General features: G+C 37.4%; 1 protein-coding gene across 1 annotated transcript; it reads left to right on the forward strand.

Annotated features, from left to right (window-relative positions):
- The first annotated feature begins 419 nt into the window (after positions 1 to 419).
- On the forward strand, positions 420 to 7045 carry LOC150075492 (uncharacterized). Its single transcript, XM_090388822.1, has 2 exons — positions 420 to 465; positions 5390 to 7045. Exon 2 carries the CDS (start codon positions 5764 to 5766, stop codon positions 6847 to 6849), a length of 1086 nt encoding a protein of 361 aa, XP_090244948.1. The 5' UTR covers positions 420 to 465; positions 5390 to 5763; the 3' UTR covers positions 6850 to 7045.
- Positions 7046 to 20148: the final 13103 nt, after the last annotated feature.

The following is a 20148-nucleotide window of genomic DNA, read 5'->3' on the forward strand; positions in this document are numbered from 1 at the left end:
TGGAATCACTGCTTCGGTCACAGGTTGGAACTGTCTAGATATGTTACGTTATGACGACGAAAACTAAAATAAAGGATTAACTTTGAATGTATGTCTTTGCTCCTATGAATATCGAATCAATTAATTTGTTCATTTCTGGAATAAGTGGATAGTTTGAAATCAAAATAATGTGTGTGTTGAAGCAATCGAATAAGTGGATAGCTTCAGTCGATTGTGCTCATTTAAGAGATCGTATTGCTTGGTGATTACATTCCTGAAAGTGAATTTTATTTTTAAAAATAACGAAGTAGAAAGTAAAGAAGACAGTAAATTGGTGCGAATTTTAGTTGTTGTTGCTGCACATTGAATTTAATTTATTTACCTATATTTTTATTATTTTTTTTTACTATTATTTATTTAGCTATACTCTAAGCTCTGTCGTATCATGATGAGCTTGGCTACAACTACCCCAGGGGGTCACATCTGGTGAGTATGGCTCTGGCACACCGAGGGTTCTGAGATGGATATTATCCTTGTTCTCTTTCTTGGAGACTCCTTTCTACTTCTAACTCTCTCTCTCTCTCTCTCTCTCACACACACAGAGTAACTCGGGAATTTTTTTTTTTTTTTGTTTGGCTGGTGCAGCACAAGCCTCAGGCTTCCTTGCACCATGTGGCTAATAATAATAATTAAGACTGATAATATTTAAGGGCAGAAAGCCTTAAACTATAAAATTCAAACTATAATATTGTGTAGTGTAATTGTATCATTACCATATTCTGTAGTTAAAATTTAAGTCAAACTTAAGTTTGTACGTTAGGCATAGATATTGGGCATCACGGTAAGTGGGCTTGGCACACCCAGTCCTGAGCTAGATATCATCATTCTTCTCTTTCTTGGTGATTCCCCTCTCTCTCAGAGTAACTCGGGAATTTTTTTGGCTGGTGCAACATAAACCTCAGGCTTCCTTGCACTATATGGCTAATAATAATAATATTTTACATTACAGATTATGATATCTTGGGATTTTTTATATAATATGAGTTTTATTACATAATTTTATTTCTGTTGAGTTGTGATATCTGATCACATCTCATAGTGTCCTACACTTCTGTATATAATATTAACTCTGTATATAATATGAAGTTCAATGAGCAGTGCAGACAGGCAGCCAGAGTAGGTCATGGAGTTTTGTCAAATATTTGATATACATAGGAATTTTTCTAGCAGAAGCAAGCAGGTGATTATACCTTTGTATAAGGCAATGGTCAGGCCACACCTTGAGTACTGTGTACAGGTCTGGAGGGCTCATTTTAGGAAGGATGTCGAGTTGCTAGAACAAGTACAGAGATGAGCAACAAGATTGGTGAGAGGAACAAAGGGGTTCTCTTACCAAGAGAGGCTTAAATTCTGCAGATTACAGCATCTGGAGACAAGGCACCTGTGAGGTGATCTGATTGAGGTGTACAAGGCCTTGAATGGTTTGAGCAGGCTCAATGCTGATGGGATACTTCCGCTTGCTCAGATTAAGAACCTGAGGGGGCATAGATTCAAATTGAGGAAAGACAGTTGTAGAATAGATGAATACGGAATTTGCCTTTAGCCAGCTGGTAGTTGATTGCTGGAACACACTTCCATCTATTGTTGTGGAAATTGATAGCTTAAATAAATTTAAGGCTGAACTAGCATTTGGACGAATATTTGGAGTGACCTGATCAGTGAAATGGGTAGGGGTTTTTTTTTTTTTTTTTGGCTGATGCTGTATAAGCTTGCTTTCTTGCATCATATGCCTCAGCTAATGCTAAAAACTCCAATTTCATCATAAATCTTCTCTCATCTGACCCCCTCCCTGAGGTTGGACTTAGGTGTTCCCATACTTTTCTTTTTAATTTAGGAACTTTATCCTCCACTAACCTGCTAGCTCCATTAGAACTAGCAGAGAGTCAAGTTGGCACGCTTTCTGAGAAAAAAACTAAGGATACCTTGGTTTTTTTTTTCTCTTCTATTTTTTATATATAGTTTATATTTTCATCTTCCTTATCCCTCAATTCATTTCCTTCTCCTCTACCATGTTCTGCTATACATACTTCAACTACTGTTTTCATTAATATTTTTCAGAGCCAACGCCTCTTTTTAAAGGATAGATTTTATGACCCCCTAAATACTATTTATTTTTAGCAGCATACTTCTCTCAGCCTGTGTTTAATATTATTTAGTATTATTGCTCCATTCTTCCCCTTATACTTGTGGCCTAAGGTGTGGAAAAAGTTTGTAAAAATATAGCTGTTTTTATGGCAAGCAAGAGGAAGTTTTTCATGAGAAAACACATGAACATGTATGCCATTTCAAAATTCCCTTTATTCTGTACTGAATACAATAAACACTATTGAAATTCATAAACAATTATAATCAAAATGTAACTTAAATCTATAAATTGGAATGTCCTTGCAGTAGCATCGCAGTCAGTATTTTGTTGGATACCCATTGCTTTTGATTACTGCCTGGCATCTTCAAGGCATAGAGTTGACCAATTTCTCCGGTTCTTCTTTTGTGATTACGTGGAACCAGTTCTGTAGTCATAAAATTAGTAGAAGGTATACTCTGTGTTATGTAGTATCAGCCAAAAAAAAAACAATTTCACACATCCATTCCCTCTCAAAGTTTGTCCAGTTCCTCCTTGAATTTATTTAAGCTATCAACTTCCACAAGGACAGATGGAAGTTTTCTATTCTACAACTTTCTTTGCCGACCGGGCTAGCCAGGTGAGTAAAAGTGCCTGCCTGGCAACCCAAAGGTCGCGGGTTCGATTCCCGCCTCGGGCTTGGATCAAAGTACTGCAAAAACCTTGGGAGGTGCATTATGGCCACAGAAGCCTATGCGCCAACAACTACCAAAAAAAAAAAAAACTTTCTTTCCTCAATTTGAATTTATGCCCCCTCAGCCATTTCATTACTTGGATGTTATTGTTATCAAACCACTCTGCATATCTTTACTGTATGATATGGTGCTCCATCTTGTTGGAAAATGGGTTAGTTGGATCAGGAAAATGGTCGTCAGCAGACTGCAATAGCTTTCTCTCGAGGCATTCAGTATACTTTCTTGCATTGATTGTACACTACAGCGCTTTAATTCTGCCAACTCCACCATATGACATGCATCTTTATGTCATAATGCCCTATGAGTATTCCATTGTTACACTGAGGCACTCGGGCATCAAACCTTCTGATTGTTTTCTTCTGATATATCTGATTCCATCTCTGCTGAGTATTGAAATTTTGGTCTCATCACTCCATAACACAGAGTGTGATTGTTCAGACATGTTCTTTGGCTTCATCTTTCTTTGCTTTAAAGTCAAGGATGGATTTTCCTTGGAATTCTAGCTTTAATTCCATTGTCAAAAAGATATTGGATTGTCCTTTCACCCACTCAAGTCAGAGGTCAACAAGATACTTATTTCATCATGCAAATAAGTACATCTTTTCCTTCCTATTCTTGGCTTGGTTGTATTCATATATACCAAGTACACAGCTTCTGGACTCCAGCCATTGCACCCTCACCAAGTAGTTTTGCAGTCTGTTCTTATTTGCCCTCATTACAGAAAGTAATGGCTTTAGACCTCTTCTCTATCAACCAGTCCTGTCCTATTTCACAGATACCATAATGTTTATTTCACAAAATTTAAGTTGAGATTGACCTAAACAATGTTCAATAACTATATAGTACTTCACTTTGTCCTCGCCACAGACAGAAATGTCTAGAATCATTGCATATTCAACCATTTATACTGTGCAGCATATTATTACACATGTAGCCAATCACAGTAATTGAAAATGCACTCTTGATCGGTGGTTGACAACTGAAGGTTCAAATATGGTCATTTGTACGATTGTAAATCTTTGCCAAGATTATGGAATCAGTTTGTATGTGTTGGTAATTACATTTCACAGCATAACATTTTTTTTTTTCTATTCGTTGGATTTGAATGAAATTTTATTACATTAGCTTGAGAACAACAAGATCTATAACATTGTCATAAATATTAGTGGTTAAAACCTTTACATTATTTTTAATTTTAACTGAAATGTACAAAAATTCAATTTTTTTCCAAAGTTTCCACACTTTTGGCCACTAGTGTATATCAATTACTGGTTATTTTTTCCCCTCTCCACACACGCACACACCAAACAGTTCATTATTTTTCACTGCATTAATTTCAGATTAATAATACCCCCAAGGGGCTCGTGTCTAGTGAGTATGGGCTTGGCACACCCAGGGTCCTGAGCTGGATATCATCATTCTTCCCTTTCTTGGTGATTCCTTTCTACTTTCTCTCTCTCTCTCAGGGTAATAGGGAAGTTTTTTTTTTTTTGGTCTGTACAGCATAAGTCTGTCCAGGACATAAAACATTATGTCCTGGATGGCTGGACTTGGTGCATCATGGCCTTAGTTGCCTATGCACCATAAAAACCAAAATCGATCAATCAATCAGTCCTGGGTGGATTTTCATAGTTTGGTTCCCTGACAATTTTTGCTATGATATTAAATCCTGTAATTTTAGTATCAAAGTTTTAAGCCTTTTTCACTTTTCCTTGTTTTTTTTTTATATTAAATATTTCCTTATTACACCATATTTGTTAAAAAAAAAAAACTTAAGCATAAATGTTGATGTGTTGTAACTATGTAGATATTATCTTTCTTACATTGATGAAACACCATATTATTAATATTATTTTTTTACCTCCTTTTAGCTTTTAAATCCTTTTTTTCTTAGTTTTATTTTCCTTTCTTCACTTCCTTTCAGTTTTCAGTCTGCACAGTGAACACCACAACCTACCATCTTTACATATTTATGCTTTTATAATTATGTATATACTTTACATAATTATGCTTTAATGCTCTAACTTACACTTATATATATATATTTAGGCTCCTTGTGAAAATTCTATCAGACCCTCAGTTGTTGACACCTTTGCATGATTTAGACTAAGAAATTATAAGATTTTGGTACTGTGCAAAAAATGTTTTTGTTTTGTATTTAAGCACTCCTAGTTGAGCAATTAAGAGAGTTCTCTGACCTTTCTGTTCAAGTGTGAATTAAAAGTTATAATGACAACTATTTGACAACTCAAATTCTCTTATCAATTACATAAGAGTTTATTTTTGGCAGATGGTTGAAAGAAATTTCTGAAAACCATGATCAGAGATGGTTTTGCAATTTTGATCAAGGTACTTAGTTATGGACCTTGTACAAGTTATGAATAATATTTCCAGTGCAAACACGAACATATATATGTCGTCATTAGCCGTGGAGGTTGATAATAATTTGCAGCATGATTTTAAATTACATATTGTATGTTAACTTGTTACTACTTTACATAAGCATTATTCATTTTTTCACTTTTTTTTACAGGATCAAGTAGGAGAAAATATCTTCAAGCCACAAAATGAGCAAAATGGTTAAGAAGAATAGACGCAATATTGTCTTGTAAAAAAATGTGCATTTTAAACATTGACAACAAAATAGGTTCTCGATTCAAAGTGAGTAATCTGCAGTTTCAGTATGAGCCATCATGATATGTTGTTTGTACTTTAATTAGCCATGATGATATTTGATATTCTTTAAAATATCCACATGTATAACAGACCAGAAATGCAGAATAACACTCAGAAGTACAGAACCAACAGAACTCTCAATAAAGAAGCATTTGGAAAGAAGAAAAAATTTAATGAACATTTAAAGGGTATAGAGATAGCAAAACAGGTAAAGTTGATAGAGTCAGAAATATGAATAGAGAACAGGATATATATAAATATCACACAACTGTGAAACCGGAAACAAAAAAGAAACTATTTTTTTGTGAAACCTGTGGTAAGTTATTTTCAAAGTCAGGAAATCTGAAAACACACCTGTTAGTTCATACTCAGGAGAAACCATTTTCTTGTGAAATATGTGGCAAGGCATTTTCACGTTCAAGTGGGCTAAAAACACACTTATTAGTGCATACTCAGGCGAAGCCATTTAGTTGTGAAACATGTGGCAAGGCATTTTCACAGTCAGGTAACCTGAAAACACATCTCTTAGTTCATACTCAGGAGAAACAATTTTCTTGTGAAATTTGCAACAATGCATTTTTAAAATCAGGACATCTGAAAACACATTTATTGGTTCATTCGCAGGAGAAGGCATTTATTTGTGAAACGTGTGGTAAGGCATTTTCACTATCAGGTAACCTAAAGAAACACCTGTTAGTTCATACTAAGGAGAAACCATTTTTTTGTGAAACATGTGGAAAGTCATTTTCAACAGCAGATGGTTTGAAAACACATTTATTTGTTCATATTCAGGAGAAACCATTTTGTTGCGAAAAGTGTGGCAAACGATATTCAATATTAAGTCGTCTGAAAACACACCATTTATTGGTTCATACTCAAGAGAAACCATTTTGTTGTGAAAAATGTGGCAAACCATTTTCAACAGTAGGTCAACTGAAAACACATTTCTTGGTTCATACTCAAGAGAAACCATTTTCTTGCGAAACATGTGGTAAGTTATTTTCACGGTCAGTAAATCTGAAAACGCACATGTTAATTCATACACAGGAGAAACTATTTTTTTGCAAAATATGTGGGAAAGCATTTTCACGGTCATCTAATCTAAAAACACACCTATTTGTTCATACCCAGGAGAAACCATTTTCTTGTGAAATATGTGGCAAGGCATTTTCACAGTCATGTAATATGAAAACACATCTTCTAGTTCATACCCAGGAGAAACAATTTTCTTGTGAAATGTGTGGCAGGGCATTTTCACAAGCAATTACTCTGAAAACACACTTGCTAATTCATACTCAGGCAAAAAGATTTTCTTGAGAAATATGCAGCAAAGCAATCTGAGAACATACATGAGAAATCTTTTCCTTGTTAAACATATGGCAAGGTATTGTCAGCCATGTGATTTGAAGGAACACTTCTTACTTCATGTATAGGACATTCCATTCTCTTTTATGACTTGGCTGTGCATTTTCACAAACAGATGATTTTAAAGCACATTTATAATACCAAGAAGTCCACCTTTCTTTTCACATATCAGTGATTTGTGCCATTAGTTGAATTAAAAAAAATATATATGTTTAACTCAGGATGAAAGATCTATTTGTAACGGAAAGTGTAATGTTGCATACAAAATGTAAATTTCATTTTCAGGGAGTGGCTGAAATTCATTTTCATAAATTTCAGCCACTCCCTGACTTATGTAAGGGTTGCGTTCTGTGGAACACTACATAAGTCACAATTTCCCTAAATGCTTATGCAGCACTCTCATTTATGCGCCCTGAATTTGATTGAAGCCCATTGGACTCAGGGGCACTTGCTTCTGAATATGATTTTCCATTCCTATTATTAATAGCTTTTCCATCTTCGATATAGCACCCGAATGCTGTTTTGTGATCACTGTTGATCTTAAATGCATTGATCCTTTAACATGTTCTTTTATACAGCACTGTCCCTTAAAATAGTTTTCATTGTTGAAGCAGCGAGACCTAATTCCATGCAATAGATGACAAACTTTGTCCTGCTTCATACATCTTTTAATTAATCATCTTCATTTCTAAATCAATTTTGTTTCGTTTTGTTTCCTAGCACTGTCAGCACTTGCACTTTCCATTGGTCCCTTTCCCTTCACCATTGTAATAAGTAAATAGGAATGAAGAGAAGATTCTAAAAATTTATTTATGTTTTTTTATATGATTGAAGATTTCAGTGAAGGGGAACTCATTTCACCATAATACCGTAACAAAAACCCACAGAATTCCAGTTATCAGTATTATCACAAATGCAATAAGATCGAGTTTACTACCCGTTTATAATAGATTGCACTAACAGAAAAGTCCAATAAACTGGAAAGTGCAAATTGTTTTTATTGGTTTATGGTAGTGACCTCCAGAAATGTTTTATAAAAATATCAAAAAGACATTCAAAATTGATTCTTATAACGGAACATATTATAACGATGAAAGTGTAGTGCAATTTCCATTATAAAAATGACCTTTTAGAGAGATAAAAAGCTTAGTTATAAAGCGAAAGCTTCAACTTCTGAGGTCTTGGAACAAATTATCAAAAAGAAAAAAAAAAAAAACAATGTGTTATTGGGTTCACATTACGATATTTTCACAATATTCCTACGGGAAGCAATATGTTTCCATGATTTTTTTAAGTTTGCACTTGTCGGCAAAAACCTACGTAAAGTCGAATTTCTGTAAGTCGAGTATTACGTAAGCCAGGGAATGCCTGTACTCTGAAAAGTAACTTTTTTTGTGGAAGTGGCAGCCAGTTTTCTACATCAACCAGTATATCATTAGGAGAAGCATTTCATATACATAGTATACATGAAATTTTTTTGACCATATTTACTTGAATGGAGATTTTAACACTGAGTGCAAATTATTAATATGCATTTGTTGGAAACAATAATGTCATTTAAAAGCTGTTTAATTTGTTGGAATTATATAATTTAATGAAGTTTTGCAAGAAATAAAATCTTCCCCCCCAAAAAATAAATAGCAGTTTTTATTATGAGATAGCATCATGTGTATATTCTTATATTTATGAAAAAGGGCAGAGAGGAGATGATACAAAGTAGTTTTTTTTTGTCTCCTCCTCTCAGATGTCAAGATAAAAGTTGTAAGTTAAGCATAAAGCATTTAATGAAAATAATAGCATTGGTAACATTTTGAATTTAAAACATTACAAGACTTGAAATTTTACTTTCTTGGGATAATTTTGTAGCTTAAGTGACAACTACTGCTAAAACAGGACTCTTTCATCCAGCATGCATATTTGGATGCTGGATGAAAGACCGGGCTAGCCAGGTGGGTAAAGCACCTGCCTGGCAACCCAAAGTCGCGGGTTCGACTCCCGCCTTGGGCTTGGATCAAAGTACTGCAAAAACCTTGGGAGGTGCATTATGGTCACAGAAGCCGATACGCCAACAACTACCAAAAAAAAAGATGCAGCCCTGTTGCCCTGCTAGTGAGCAGAGCAACAGGGCCGCATCTTTTCAGTCTATGATTGGCAAGATCACATGATTTGTTGTGGGATGTTACTCATTGCATCTTGAGCTATATTGTGATTGTGCTAGTGCAGAGGTTCCCAATCTTTCTCATTTCACGGCACCCTTACTATCCCAGTAATTTTTTAATGGCACCTCTAGACCAAAAGAAATACCTAACACAGTGGTTTTTCGACCTTTTAATATATACCTATATATAATATTTTATTCTTTATATAGAGGTACTAAATAAAGATCAGTTATAGATCACCACAAAATTAAAAAGATATGGTACAATGGATATTGTACCCTTTTTATAATGAAATAAATATATAAATTTCAAAATAATAATAAAAACTAAGTAACTTAAACCCAAATTACACGGCACCCCAAGAATGTTGTTGTGGCAACCTGGTTGAAAACCACTGCACTAGTGCATTTCGATCCTTGATAGATTGATCACGTGACATTGATTCTGGATAAATACTTCATTCTCCCTTTGTTCATTCCTTTTCTTTGTGATTTTGCAATGTGGTATGTGTCATTATTGTTGTTTGCCTCAAAGTGAAAAGATAAACTTCTAATCGAATTTTGAAAATTATTTTTTGATTTTGTTTCTTATTTAACTTTTACTAATTAAGTTTTTTCTTTCGTATTACTTTTGCATAGTGCACAGTTCATTTTTACTTATTAATACATAGTTCATTTGAACTTAGTTAATTTTTACTAATTAATTTATTCCTTATTACATAGTTAATTCTTTGTGAGTTTTTAGTTTATTTTTGTATTTAGTATGGATGCTGTCATGGATATGAAGTTTTTGCATGGTTTATTAAAAAATGGGCAAAAGCTGTAGTTGAGTGGCGTATGCGTGTTGGACTGATTGCAAGTGAGTATGAGTGTCCTGTTTGTGGACATGAAATGAAATTGGTTGATAGGAAGGATATTATTATTAGCAGCCATATGGTGCAAGGAAGTCTGAGGCTTATGCTGCACCAGCCAAAAAAAAAAAAAAAAAATTCTGCGTTAACCTGAGAGAGAGAAGAGTCAGAAGTTAGAAGGGAATCATCAAGAAAGCAAGAAAAGAGAAGAATGATGATATCCAGCTCAGGACCTTGGGTTTGCCAAGCCCCTGGGATAAAATATAAGTGATTGCTGTGAATGGTCTTGCCGAGTGATGCGTGGTGAGAATGCCCATCGAGTGACGATGTCACGTGGCATCTAAAAAATCGATCGTGTGGGATGTGGCTTGTTTCTTCCCCCTCCGTGGCTGCGCCAAAGAGTACATCTTCAGAGTTCAGTTTCCGGTTTTGGCAGCCATGTTACCCCGCTCAATGCATTTTTACCGATCTAGTTAAGGACCAACCACAATCCGCCCCATTCGAAAATTTGACTAAAATGTAGACAAAAATTTCTCATTACGTGTAGAAAACCCTGCCAGTCTTAACATGAAAGACTCTATTAAAAATAACTTTTCGGCGAAAATCATTAACATCGCGCGTTTAAACTATTAACTAGGCATAGCAAAACTTACAGACACTTATAATAAAAGCCTCACAGATTTAAAGGCAAACTTTATAGAAAACGATTTTTTAAACATGAACAGATTAATTACCATTCGGTCCACCAAGCGTATCATTAATTTTATCATTAAGACGCTTAACTAAGCGTCTTAACGATAAAATCTCTAGACAATTCCTGATATTTACCTCATAATTTAAACAGTAACCAATCTTTTCCAAATAAATTCAATCATACCGACGAATGCGCCCGATTGAATTAATTCTAAACTACCCAGCCATATCAACTTAAGCTAAAAAAAAACCTCGCTACAGAAGTTAACAAAGCCCTAAATTTTAAACCCACACTAGCTTCGTAACCCACCTCCACAACAGTTTAAGAAATTCAAGACAATCAAGCCAAGACGCCATCAATATAATAGCCATTCAGCTTCTACATAATAGATTACAATATTTAAAAAATAACTTTACAAGAGGATCTACAAGCAGTGCCGAGTCGCAAAATTCCCAGAAGGTATATGTACTCTATGAATGTTACGAAAAGCACTGTGAATATCAAATTAGCTTCGATCACATAGAATAAAACAAGCGATTTTTCAAAATAATATTCTGTATTTTGGTAATCAGCATATGAAAAACTTCAGATAGTCAATGAAATAAAAATTTTATAATACATATTTGTTTTTTCAAGTCTCAAAAACCAAGAGGTATACGCTATTCACTAAAAAAATATCCGGAGGATATATGGCGTATACCCTCCACCTAGTGTTGCCAACTCTTAATAATACTTCCAGCTAGCCGCATGCTCAAAATCCGCTATTTTTAACACTTAACTCGCCAACTTTTTAAATTTTCATTTGGGTTAAATCCTATTAATGGGTGCCATAAAAATGTTTAAGACCCTACATTATGTCCAGACAAAAACCTCCAAATTGCATATCAAATGCAGTTTATTCTGAGGAAGAAGTCAAAAATAACAACTACCGTTGAATTTATGCAGTGGCAATATTAATTGAGAAGTAGTAAGTGCCTGAGACCGGCACTTACTATCGTAACGTGATAAGTTGTATTGTGAACTAATTGTAAAGCGGGGGTCCATTGTGTTTTTAACTATTTACGTGAAACTTCGGGTAATTGGGCCAAAATGCACTAGTCCCGATGTGTACCAGATAACCGGAATCGACTATATTGCTAAATAAATATTTCTTAATTTAAATGTTACATTGCCAAAATATATAAAATGCTGAACATATTTAAACTCATTCCGCTAAAAAAAAATCGCTCTCCGCTATTGCATATTTTAATCCGCCAAACCTGAAGCAATTCCGCAAAATCTAGCGGGAAAACCGCTAAATTGGCAACACTGCCTCCACCACAGAGCAGTAAAATTAACCCCGGGGGCTCACATCTGGTGAATATGGGCTTGGCACACCCAGGATCCTGAGCTGGATATCATCATTCTTCTCTTTCTTGGTGATTCCCTTCAACTTCTGACTCCTGCACTCTCTCAGGGTAGCTCAGAAATTTTTTTTTTGCTGGTAAAGCAAAAGCCTCAGGCTTCCTTGCACCATATGGCTAATTATAAAAATAACATTTCTTACTTCTCTGTGTCCTCCACTGCAGCCCTTATACCGGAGTCCTAGCGACCTATATCCCTCCTGTCTGTACTCAGCAAAGTCCTGGAACAACTTCTTAGACAGAGGCTTGAAGTACATTACACCGCAGCAAATTTAACAACAGACAAACAATTCGGATTCAAAACGGGGAAATCCACTCTGGATGCACTAGAATATATCATGAATGCCGCGTCAAACTGCCTACGAAAGTACCTTCTTCTCATCTCTGTGGACTTTGCAGTGGCGTTCGACGCCCTCTGGTGGCAGAGGATCCTCGCAAGACTAAGAGCTGCCAACCTACCATCAAACCTATATGGATGCATTCAGAGCTACCTGAACAATAGGAAGGTCCTAGTGCAGGCTCCCTACTGCAAGGTTGAACGTCAGGTACACAGGGGCCGCCCTCAGGGCTCTGTACTGGGTCCCCTCCTTTGGAACTACGTGCTGGATGAGTTCCTCTCCCTGGAACTGGGGGGTGTGTGCAAGCGCTCGCATACGCAGATGACCTCTCCCTAATCCTCTCTGCTGATTCAAGAGCACAACTGGAAACGCTTGCCAACTCAGCACTTTCTACACTAAGAGAGTGGACCGAAACTCATCACCTTAATATCTCTGCCACCAAAACCCAATCTATCCTACTAAAGGGATATCTAACTCCTACCAGACCACCGCAGATAAAAATCTACAACAGAACGATCAAGTTGGCCACAGAACTCAAGTACCTAGGAGTGATCCTGGACCGAAATTTATCATTTACACCCCACTTAAAATACATCCAGAAGAAAATGAAAAACTATGCTGCCATGCTTGCCAGGATTACCCGCCGAAACTGGGGGGCTGAAAAGAAGAACCCTTGCAATACTTTACAAAGCAGCCATCATCCCTGCGATTGCATATGCTTCTGGTGTCTGGCACAATAAGGCCTCTACGGCGGTAAATCGTCGGCTACTCAACATCATTCACCGACCGATTTTATTAACCCTCACCAGAGTGTGCCGCACTGTATCTACTCATGCGCTGCAAGTACTCACTGGGACCCTCCCTCTTGATCTTGAAGTGATTCGCCTAGGCATGTTACAGCAGCTTAGACGCGGAAATCCAACTACCTTCCATGATCACACCACAGACCCAACTGCAAATCGGACAGTGGAGAAGAAAAGACTCCAGATCTATTTGCGATCGATATGGCAGCAGCGCTGGACGACCTCCACAAAAGGGGAAGTCACGCGGAGGTTCCTCCCCGATCTACAACAGATATACCCACAGTATCCGGTATGGCTTTGCCCTGGATTGTACAGCACGTATCTCCTAACAGGACATGGAGCGATCCGCCACAAATTACACCTTCTCGGACTCGAAAACAACCCAATGTGTGCATGTGGCTCTGTGGAGACCTGGGGACACCAGATGTATGACTGCGAATTTTATGAAGATCTTCGTGTTGAATTAATCATCCAAGTGCGCTATTAAAATGTGAACATTTTTATATCGTAAAATATTCTCATAAATAGCCACACATTACTTTTGCCAGTCACTATATGTGTAGAGTAATAAGGCCGTGTTGAAAGTTGTTTTGTCCGATTCTATTCTTAGGAAAGCAGTAATCGAATTTCCATCTCACTCCCATAGTTCGGTCAATCCACTACATGAAGCCGACATTCGATAGGATCAGCTAAGTAGTGCTGCGTTTGCATTACTCAGATATACAGTGGCAAAATCTGTGGGGGCCAGTGAGTAAATCGGAATGAGGAAGGTATTCTTGAGAGAAATTCGAACTGATTACTGCGAATTGACTCTTGTCGGAAAATGATGGACAGAGGTAAATAGACTTTGTATGAAGAGAATACCTTGGTATAACCCGGAAGTATCATCGTATATCAATTAATAATTTACTCCTTTCTCACGGTAGATTTCTCAAATTAAACGTGTCTAATTACTAGGACAGGTGATCCTAGATTTGCTTTTCCCCACAGGAATAAGCTCCTAACCAATCAAGAAAGGGGCCATCCAAAGGGGAAAGGGATGTATATATTGGGACTATGGGAAAACCGAGCGTCTTTTGGGTGGGATGAAGATGGAAACAGAGTTAAAAACGTCCATGATGAGATATAGCGAAGAAGAAGTCGTACCTGGCAAGTCGGTAGGAAAGTATTTGGGTAAGTTCGTCCTTTAGTTTAGCGACCGGTTATCTGGAATTACTGAACGACCACAGCTACTATTATATTCCCCGCCTAATATCACATACTAGCCTCTCTCCTCCCAGCTAAATTCACATATGTATTTTCTATATTAAGGCCAGAATGTGTCATCTATTGTACCAACTCCTGGATACTGCGTTTCCAGTAACGGCAAACATAACTATATGTCAATCTTACACATTCGCCTATAAATTCGAATAGCTGGATGCTCTTCTACTTATTGTATATTAACGACGATTGTTTACCGAAACTACATGAAGAATGTCGACAGTATGGCAGAAAGGTGCCATGTTACTACTATCCATTAACTAGAAAATGTAAAACTATCCTGAGTAAAGCTAACACTTACAACATAATATAATTCTAATTCCCTGTTTTACTTATTAATGCTTTTACTGTAAATAAATACACAAGTCCATGTATGTATAATAAACTATACCTTGTTTGTTGATCTATCTTTCTTCAGGACTATTCCGAAATACACACTTTTTGATAGCATATATATATATTTAAATAGACTATCATTAAAGGCGGGCTCAAAGGCCAATACACAAAGGGCCTTAGAGTTAATCATCACAACGCAATTCTCGTTGCTGCATTCTTGCCCAACGTCCATCTGGGTGAGTTTTAGAGCACAGAATCTTGTCCTAATTTAACGCTAGACGCTCATATAAAATCCTAGTCTTTCTGGTTTCTCATTTTAGTGCTGGAAACCTGCCTGGGAGTCTTGATATCCGTATTAAACGCTGCCCAGCAGGCGCCCTACATTATTACAGAAAAGACTTCGGAACAACTGGTGCCGTGACCAGGATTCGAACCTGGGTTATTGCGGGATGAAAAACCACCCTTTGATCAATGCTTATGATCAATTCTAAGAGCTCTAAACTGAGGAGAGTGACAATAAGAGACACTAGAAATAGGGGATGAAATAAAGGGGATTACTGAAGTAGTCAAAAAAAAAAAAAAAATTTTTTTGACAGCCTGAGTAATAGTCAGAGACATTTTATCTAATATTGTTTTCCCTTTCAGCTGTACAAACAACACAGACGTCTGAAAGTACACTCATACTAGTTAACAATTAGCAACTAGTAACCTTTTGAATTATTTATTTTCAAAAAAAAAAAAAAAAAGGGGGAGTAATATTTTTTTTCCCTTGTACAGTTGCTATATGTTGGAACACCTATTATTTTAGTAGTGTGATTATTAACCTTATAATTTCTTTTAGCTCAACGGAAAGGTAAGTGACACTATTTTGGGGGTTCCACAAAATACAGATAGACTCACCCCAGGTTAGAATCAAAGATATAAATAGGGTCACTTGACTTTACCCAAATTTTAGATATTTAAAATGGAAGGTCAGAGCCCCCAGACTACACAGATTACAGAAGTAGACTTATCAGCCCCCTTGTTTGAGATGCAACAGACACAACCATCCCCTCCTGATCCAGTTAGGTCCCATTTGGCTAATATTGCAGGCTACATTGGTTTAGTGCCTACTTTTTTTGGAAAAGTTGATGAGGGCCCCTCAGTACAAATGTTTTTTGAGACCTTAGAGAGCGTTGGAGAGTTAGCCCTCTGGCGGGACATTGAATTATTACTAGTCTGTAAGGCAAAAGTTCGCTCCGTTGCAGCCGAATTTTTGGCTCAATCAACCGATTTACGCAAAGAGAAAAATTATAGTGTATTTAAAAAAGCCTTTTTGGCACAATTTGAGAAAACAGAACCATTAGTAACCAGCCTTCACCAATTCGCAACAGCTATACAGGGGGTGGCAGAGCCAATTGCCAGCTACAGTGCGAGAGTGAAAAACTTAGCACTCTTAGCGTTTAAAACTCAAAATGATTCTCCAGAATCTTTAAATATACTTGATCAGGCTATGTTGGCCCAATTTCTCAGGGGGATTTCTAATAAAATTAAACGAACGGTGCTTACCCAGAACCCCCTAACGTTTTCAGAAGCGGTTACAATAGCAAAAAGGGAGGAAACCAGTAATGAAATCATAGAAACAAGAAATAGGCCAATTAATGCTATTTTGAGTCAAACTAACAATGATGAAGTCGGGAATCAACACAAAAATTATTTTGAAAACATTATTAGACCCATACAAGAACAAATACAGAACATCCAACAAACATTAAATGCATTGACAATTAACAATCCCACTCATAATAATTCAGAAAACCGAGTCACACCTGTTAATGAAATAGACCGCTATCAAAATTGCAAGACAGTAGCCTATGCACCCCCCCTTATCAGTACTTGTGAAGGGTTTAGTTCACAATATCCACAGCCAAACAGGCAAGGAGACACCGTGGCCTTGACCGCGCAGGTCAGAGGACCTTACTGGAGACGTTCTCCTGCTACACACCATGCTGAGAGGCATCTATTACCAAATACTGCATGTGGAGCAAGACAAAGGGAGAATCGTTCTACATATCGCGGCCAACAGAGCACCTATCGCCCGACGCCAATTTCTTCTCCTTATCGGTACACAAATCGCGGAGCGAACGAATACACTGCATTACCAAAATTTAGGACGCCCCATGTTAATAGGCAAAGTTACAATTTTGATGGGAATAGAGGCAATAATGCAAATGGAAGGTATTATAACGGTCAGAATAGCAGAAATATGAACTCATATCCACGGGAAAGAAGGGGCATATTTAGAAATGAGTTTAATTTTGATCGAACATCCCCTAAAGCGGTTTTAGGTAGGCCAATTAATCAGGTAGGCAGTGGAAGTTGTAGACAAGGTGCAGAGAGATCTTTTTGACTAAAACAAAGGTCAGGACTAGATAAAAGAGACTGTCAAGGTCATAGAACCGTTTTACCATGTCAAGATTACTATAGAACCCACAAACTTGGTACCCAACATAAAGTAGTGCAACACGGGGTCTATATTTTGGACAGTGACGCCAAATTACCGATAATATCCGGATTTGTTCAAAATGTTCCAGCTAAATTTTTAGTCGATACAGGAGCAAGTGTCTCCCTTTTGAGTACCGATCTATATAATAAAATCAAGCATGAGAAATTATTAAACCCAAGATCACCAGATTTGACCGTAACAGGAGTATCAGGTTACATTGTTCCTATCAATATGGAAATTACAGCTAATCTGAAATTGGATAATGCGACCTTTCAGGATAATGTTTTGGTGGCTAATGGGAATTTTAAGGGGCATTATGACGTTATTTTGGGGTTGAATGTTTTGAGACGTTTTTCCTTCATAGTTGACTTAGGCAAAAAAATGATCCGATCAATTCCATTGAATATTTGTTTAAGAGAAGTAGGTGTTAGGGAACAAGTCATGAGTTCTAAACCCGTGGTAGCTAAGCTCACATGTAAACATGTGCTACCCCCTGCGTCAGAGAGGGTAGTGACAGCATATTGTAACCAACTTGCTGTTTCCACTGAACAATTGGTGCTAACAGAGCCTAATTTTAACCTAAGTAGTGAAGACTTAGCTGTCAGGTGTTCAATCGACAAAGTACAGTCCGATGGATTGATATCAGTCTTGGTGGCAAATTTGTCGGCTGAGCCTTTACATCTTCCAAAGGGGATGGGCATTGCTAGTTTGGAAAGGGTTGAAAATAATCCAGTTACTTTTGCAGGTAAGGAAGTAGAAGAAAATAAGGCATCTCCTGTGACTTTAAAAGATTTTGATCTTGATCATTTGACTGGTGATCAGAAACATAAACTATCGGACTTGTTGTATGAATATAGAGATGTTTTTGCCAAGTGTCCAGCTCAGCTAGGAAATTCAAAGGTATTTAAACATAGAATTAAATTGACAGACAGTATACCAGTTAGGCAATCAGCTTATAGGGTTCCTTTCAAGTTGAAAGATGAAGTCCGGAAGCAGGTAAACGATCTTTTGGAATCAAATATTATCGAACCCAGCAATTCACCTTACTCTGCCCCGATAGTTTTAGTAAAGAAGAAGGATGGCACATATCGGCTCTGCATAGATTTTCGCAAGCTGAATGCTAAGACTGTTTCGGATTCGTACCCAATCCCGGATTTAAATCAAATTCTTCAGCTTCTAGGGAAAGCGCGCTACTTTACTTCGCTTGATCTGCAGAGCGGATTCCACCAAATTGAAGTTCACCCCGCCGATCGTCACAAAACTGCCTTCACCACTGGTGAATCCTTATATCAGTTCCGAAAAATGGCGTTCGGATTAAAGAATGCACCATGTTCGTTTGTGCGAGCAATGACCTTGACCTTACAAAATTTGCATAAAGACTCCATTTTTGCTTACATGGACGATTTGATTGTCGCCTCATCCGACTTCGATTCACATCTCCTGAAATTGCGAAAAGTCTTTCAGCGTCTCAGAGAATATGATCTGAAATTGAAACCTAAGAAGTGTGAGTTTCTGAAGGAGCAATTGAAATATTTAGGTCATTTAGTCAGCGGTGACGGTATTCGTCCGGATCCGGCCAACGTCGCGGCAATCCGAGATTGTAAAATTCCGAGGACTATCAAACAAGTCCGATCGTTTCTTGGAATGGTGGGATTTTATAGGAAATTTATTCCAGATTATGCTGAAATCGCCCGTCCATTGACCCAGCTGACCAAAAAGGAAACGCCATTTGTTTGGGATTGCTCTACGCAGCAGGCTTTTGACCAGCTGAAAACTATTTTGACCACTCCTCCGTTATTGGTTTACCCTGATTTCACTAAATCTTTCGTTCTTTCGGCTGATGCCTCGTCCTATGCAATTGCCGCATGTTTAGAATCGCAAGTAGATGAAAATTCAAGACAACCAGTTGCCTATGCTTCAAGATTATTGAAGAAATCCGAAGTAAATTATAGTACAACAGAAAAGGAAGCATTGGCTATTATCTTTGCAGTTATGCAATTTAGACCTTTTCTAGTGGGCAATCACTTTACGCTCATAACGGACCACCAACCATTGAGCTTTCTGCTCAATTTGAAAAATCCTTCGCCCCTCTTAGCGAGATGGAGCATGCTGTTACAAGAGTATGACTATAAAATTGTGTATCGTCCGGGTAAAGTGCATTCAAATGCAGATTTCCTCTCGCGACCTGTGTTAGAAGCAGAGGAAAAACCAAAAAGATCAAAGGTAACAAGAACAACTGAGTTAGTCGCTCCCATATCGGCTGATGTAACCATAGAATCACTGGTTATGCCTCAGCAACAAACCAGAACTCTGATTAAAACTCTGCAAAGAGAAGATCCAATTTTGCAGAAGTTAATCGAACAGTTGGAGGGAATACCCCAAGCATCAGTGAAAATCCCAGATTCCTTCTACTTATCTAAAGAGGGAATACTATATCACTACACTTTATCTGACCCTGGAGCGACAAGAGAAGAGCCAACGGAACAACTAGTAGTGCCCGTTGGCCTGAAGTCAGAAGTGTTGAAGGCATGCCATGACAATTCTTTAAGTGGAGGCCATTTTGCGCTACAGAAGACATTGGAGAAACTCAGGAAAAATTTTTTTTGGATTGGGATGTTTTCGGAAGTGAAGAACTATATTGAGACATGTCCATCATGTATGCAACGTAAAGGTTATAACCCTAAAGCCAAAGCAGCTCTGATGAGAGTTCCCGTTGAAAATTCACCTTGGGTGCGAGTGTCATTAGACATTCTAGGACCTCTCCCTATGTCCTTGAGAGGACATAAATATCTATTGTTAGCAGTAGATAATTTCACGCGTTATGTTGAAGCAGTTCCACTCAAAACTCAGAAGGCAGATGAAGTAGCCACAGCATTTATAAACAATGTGATAGCGAGACATGGAATTCCTAAATACATAC

The sequence above is a fragment of the Mastigoproctus giganteus genome, chromosome 14, assembly GCF_048544385.1.
Source record: "Mastigoproctus giganteus isolate SK-2022 chromosome 14, ASM4854438v1, whole genome shotgun sequence".
NCBI lineage: Eukaryota > Metazoa > Arthropoda > Arachnida > Uropygi > Thelyphonidae > Mastigoproctus > Mastigoproctus giganteus.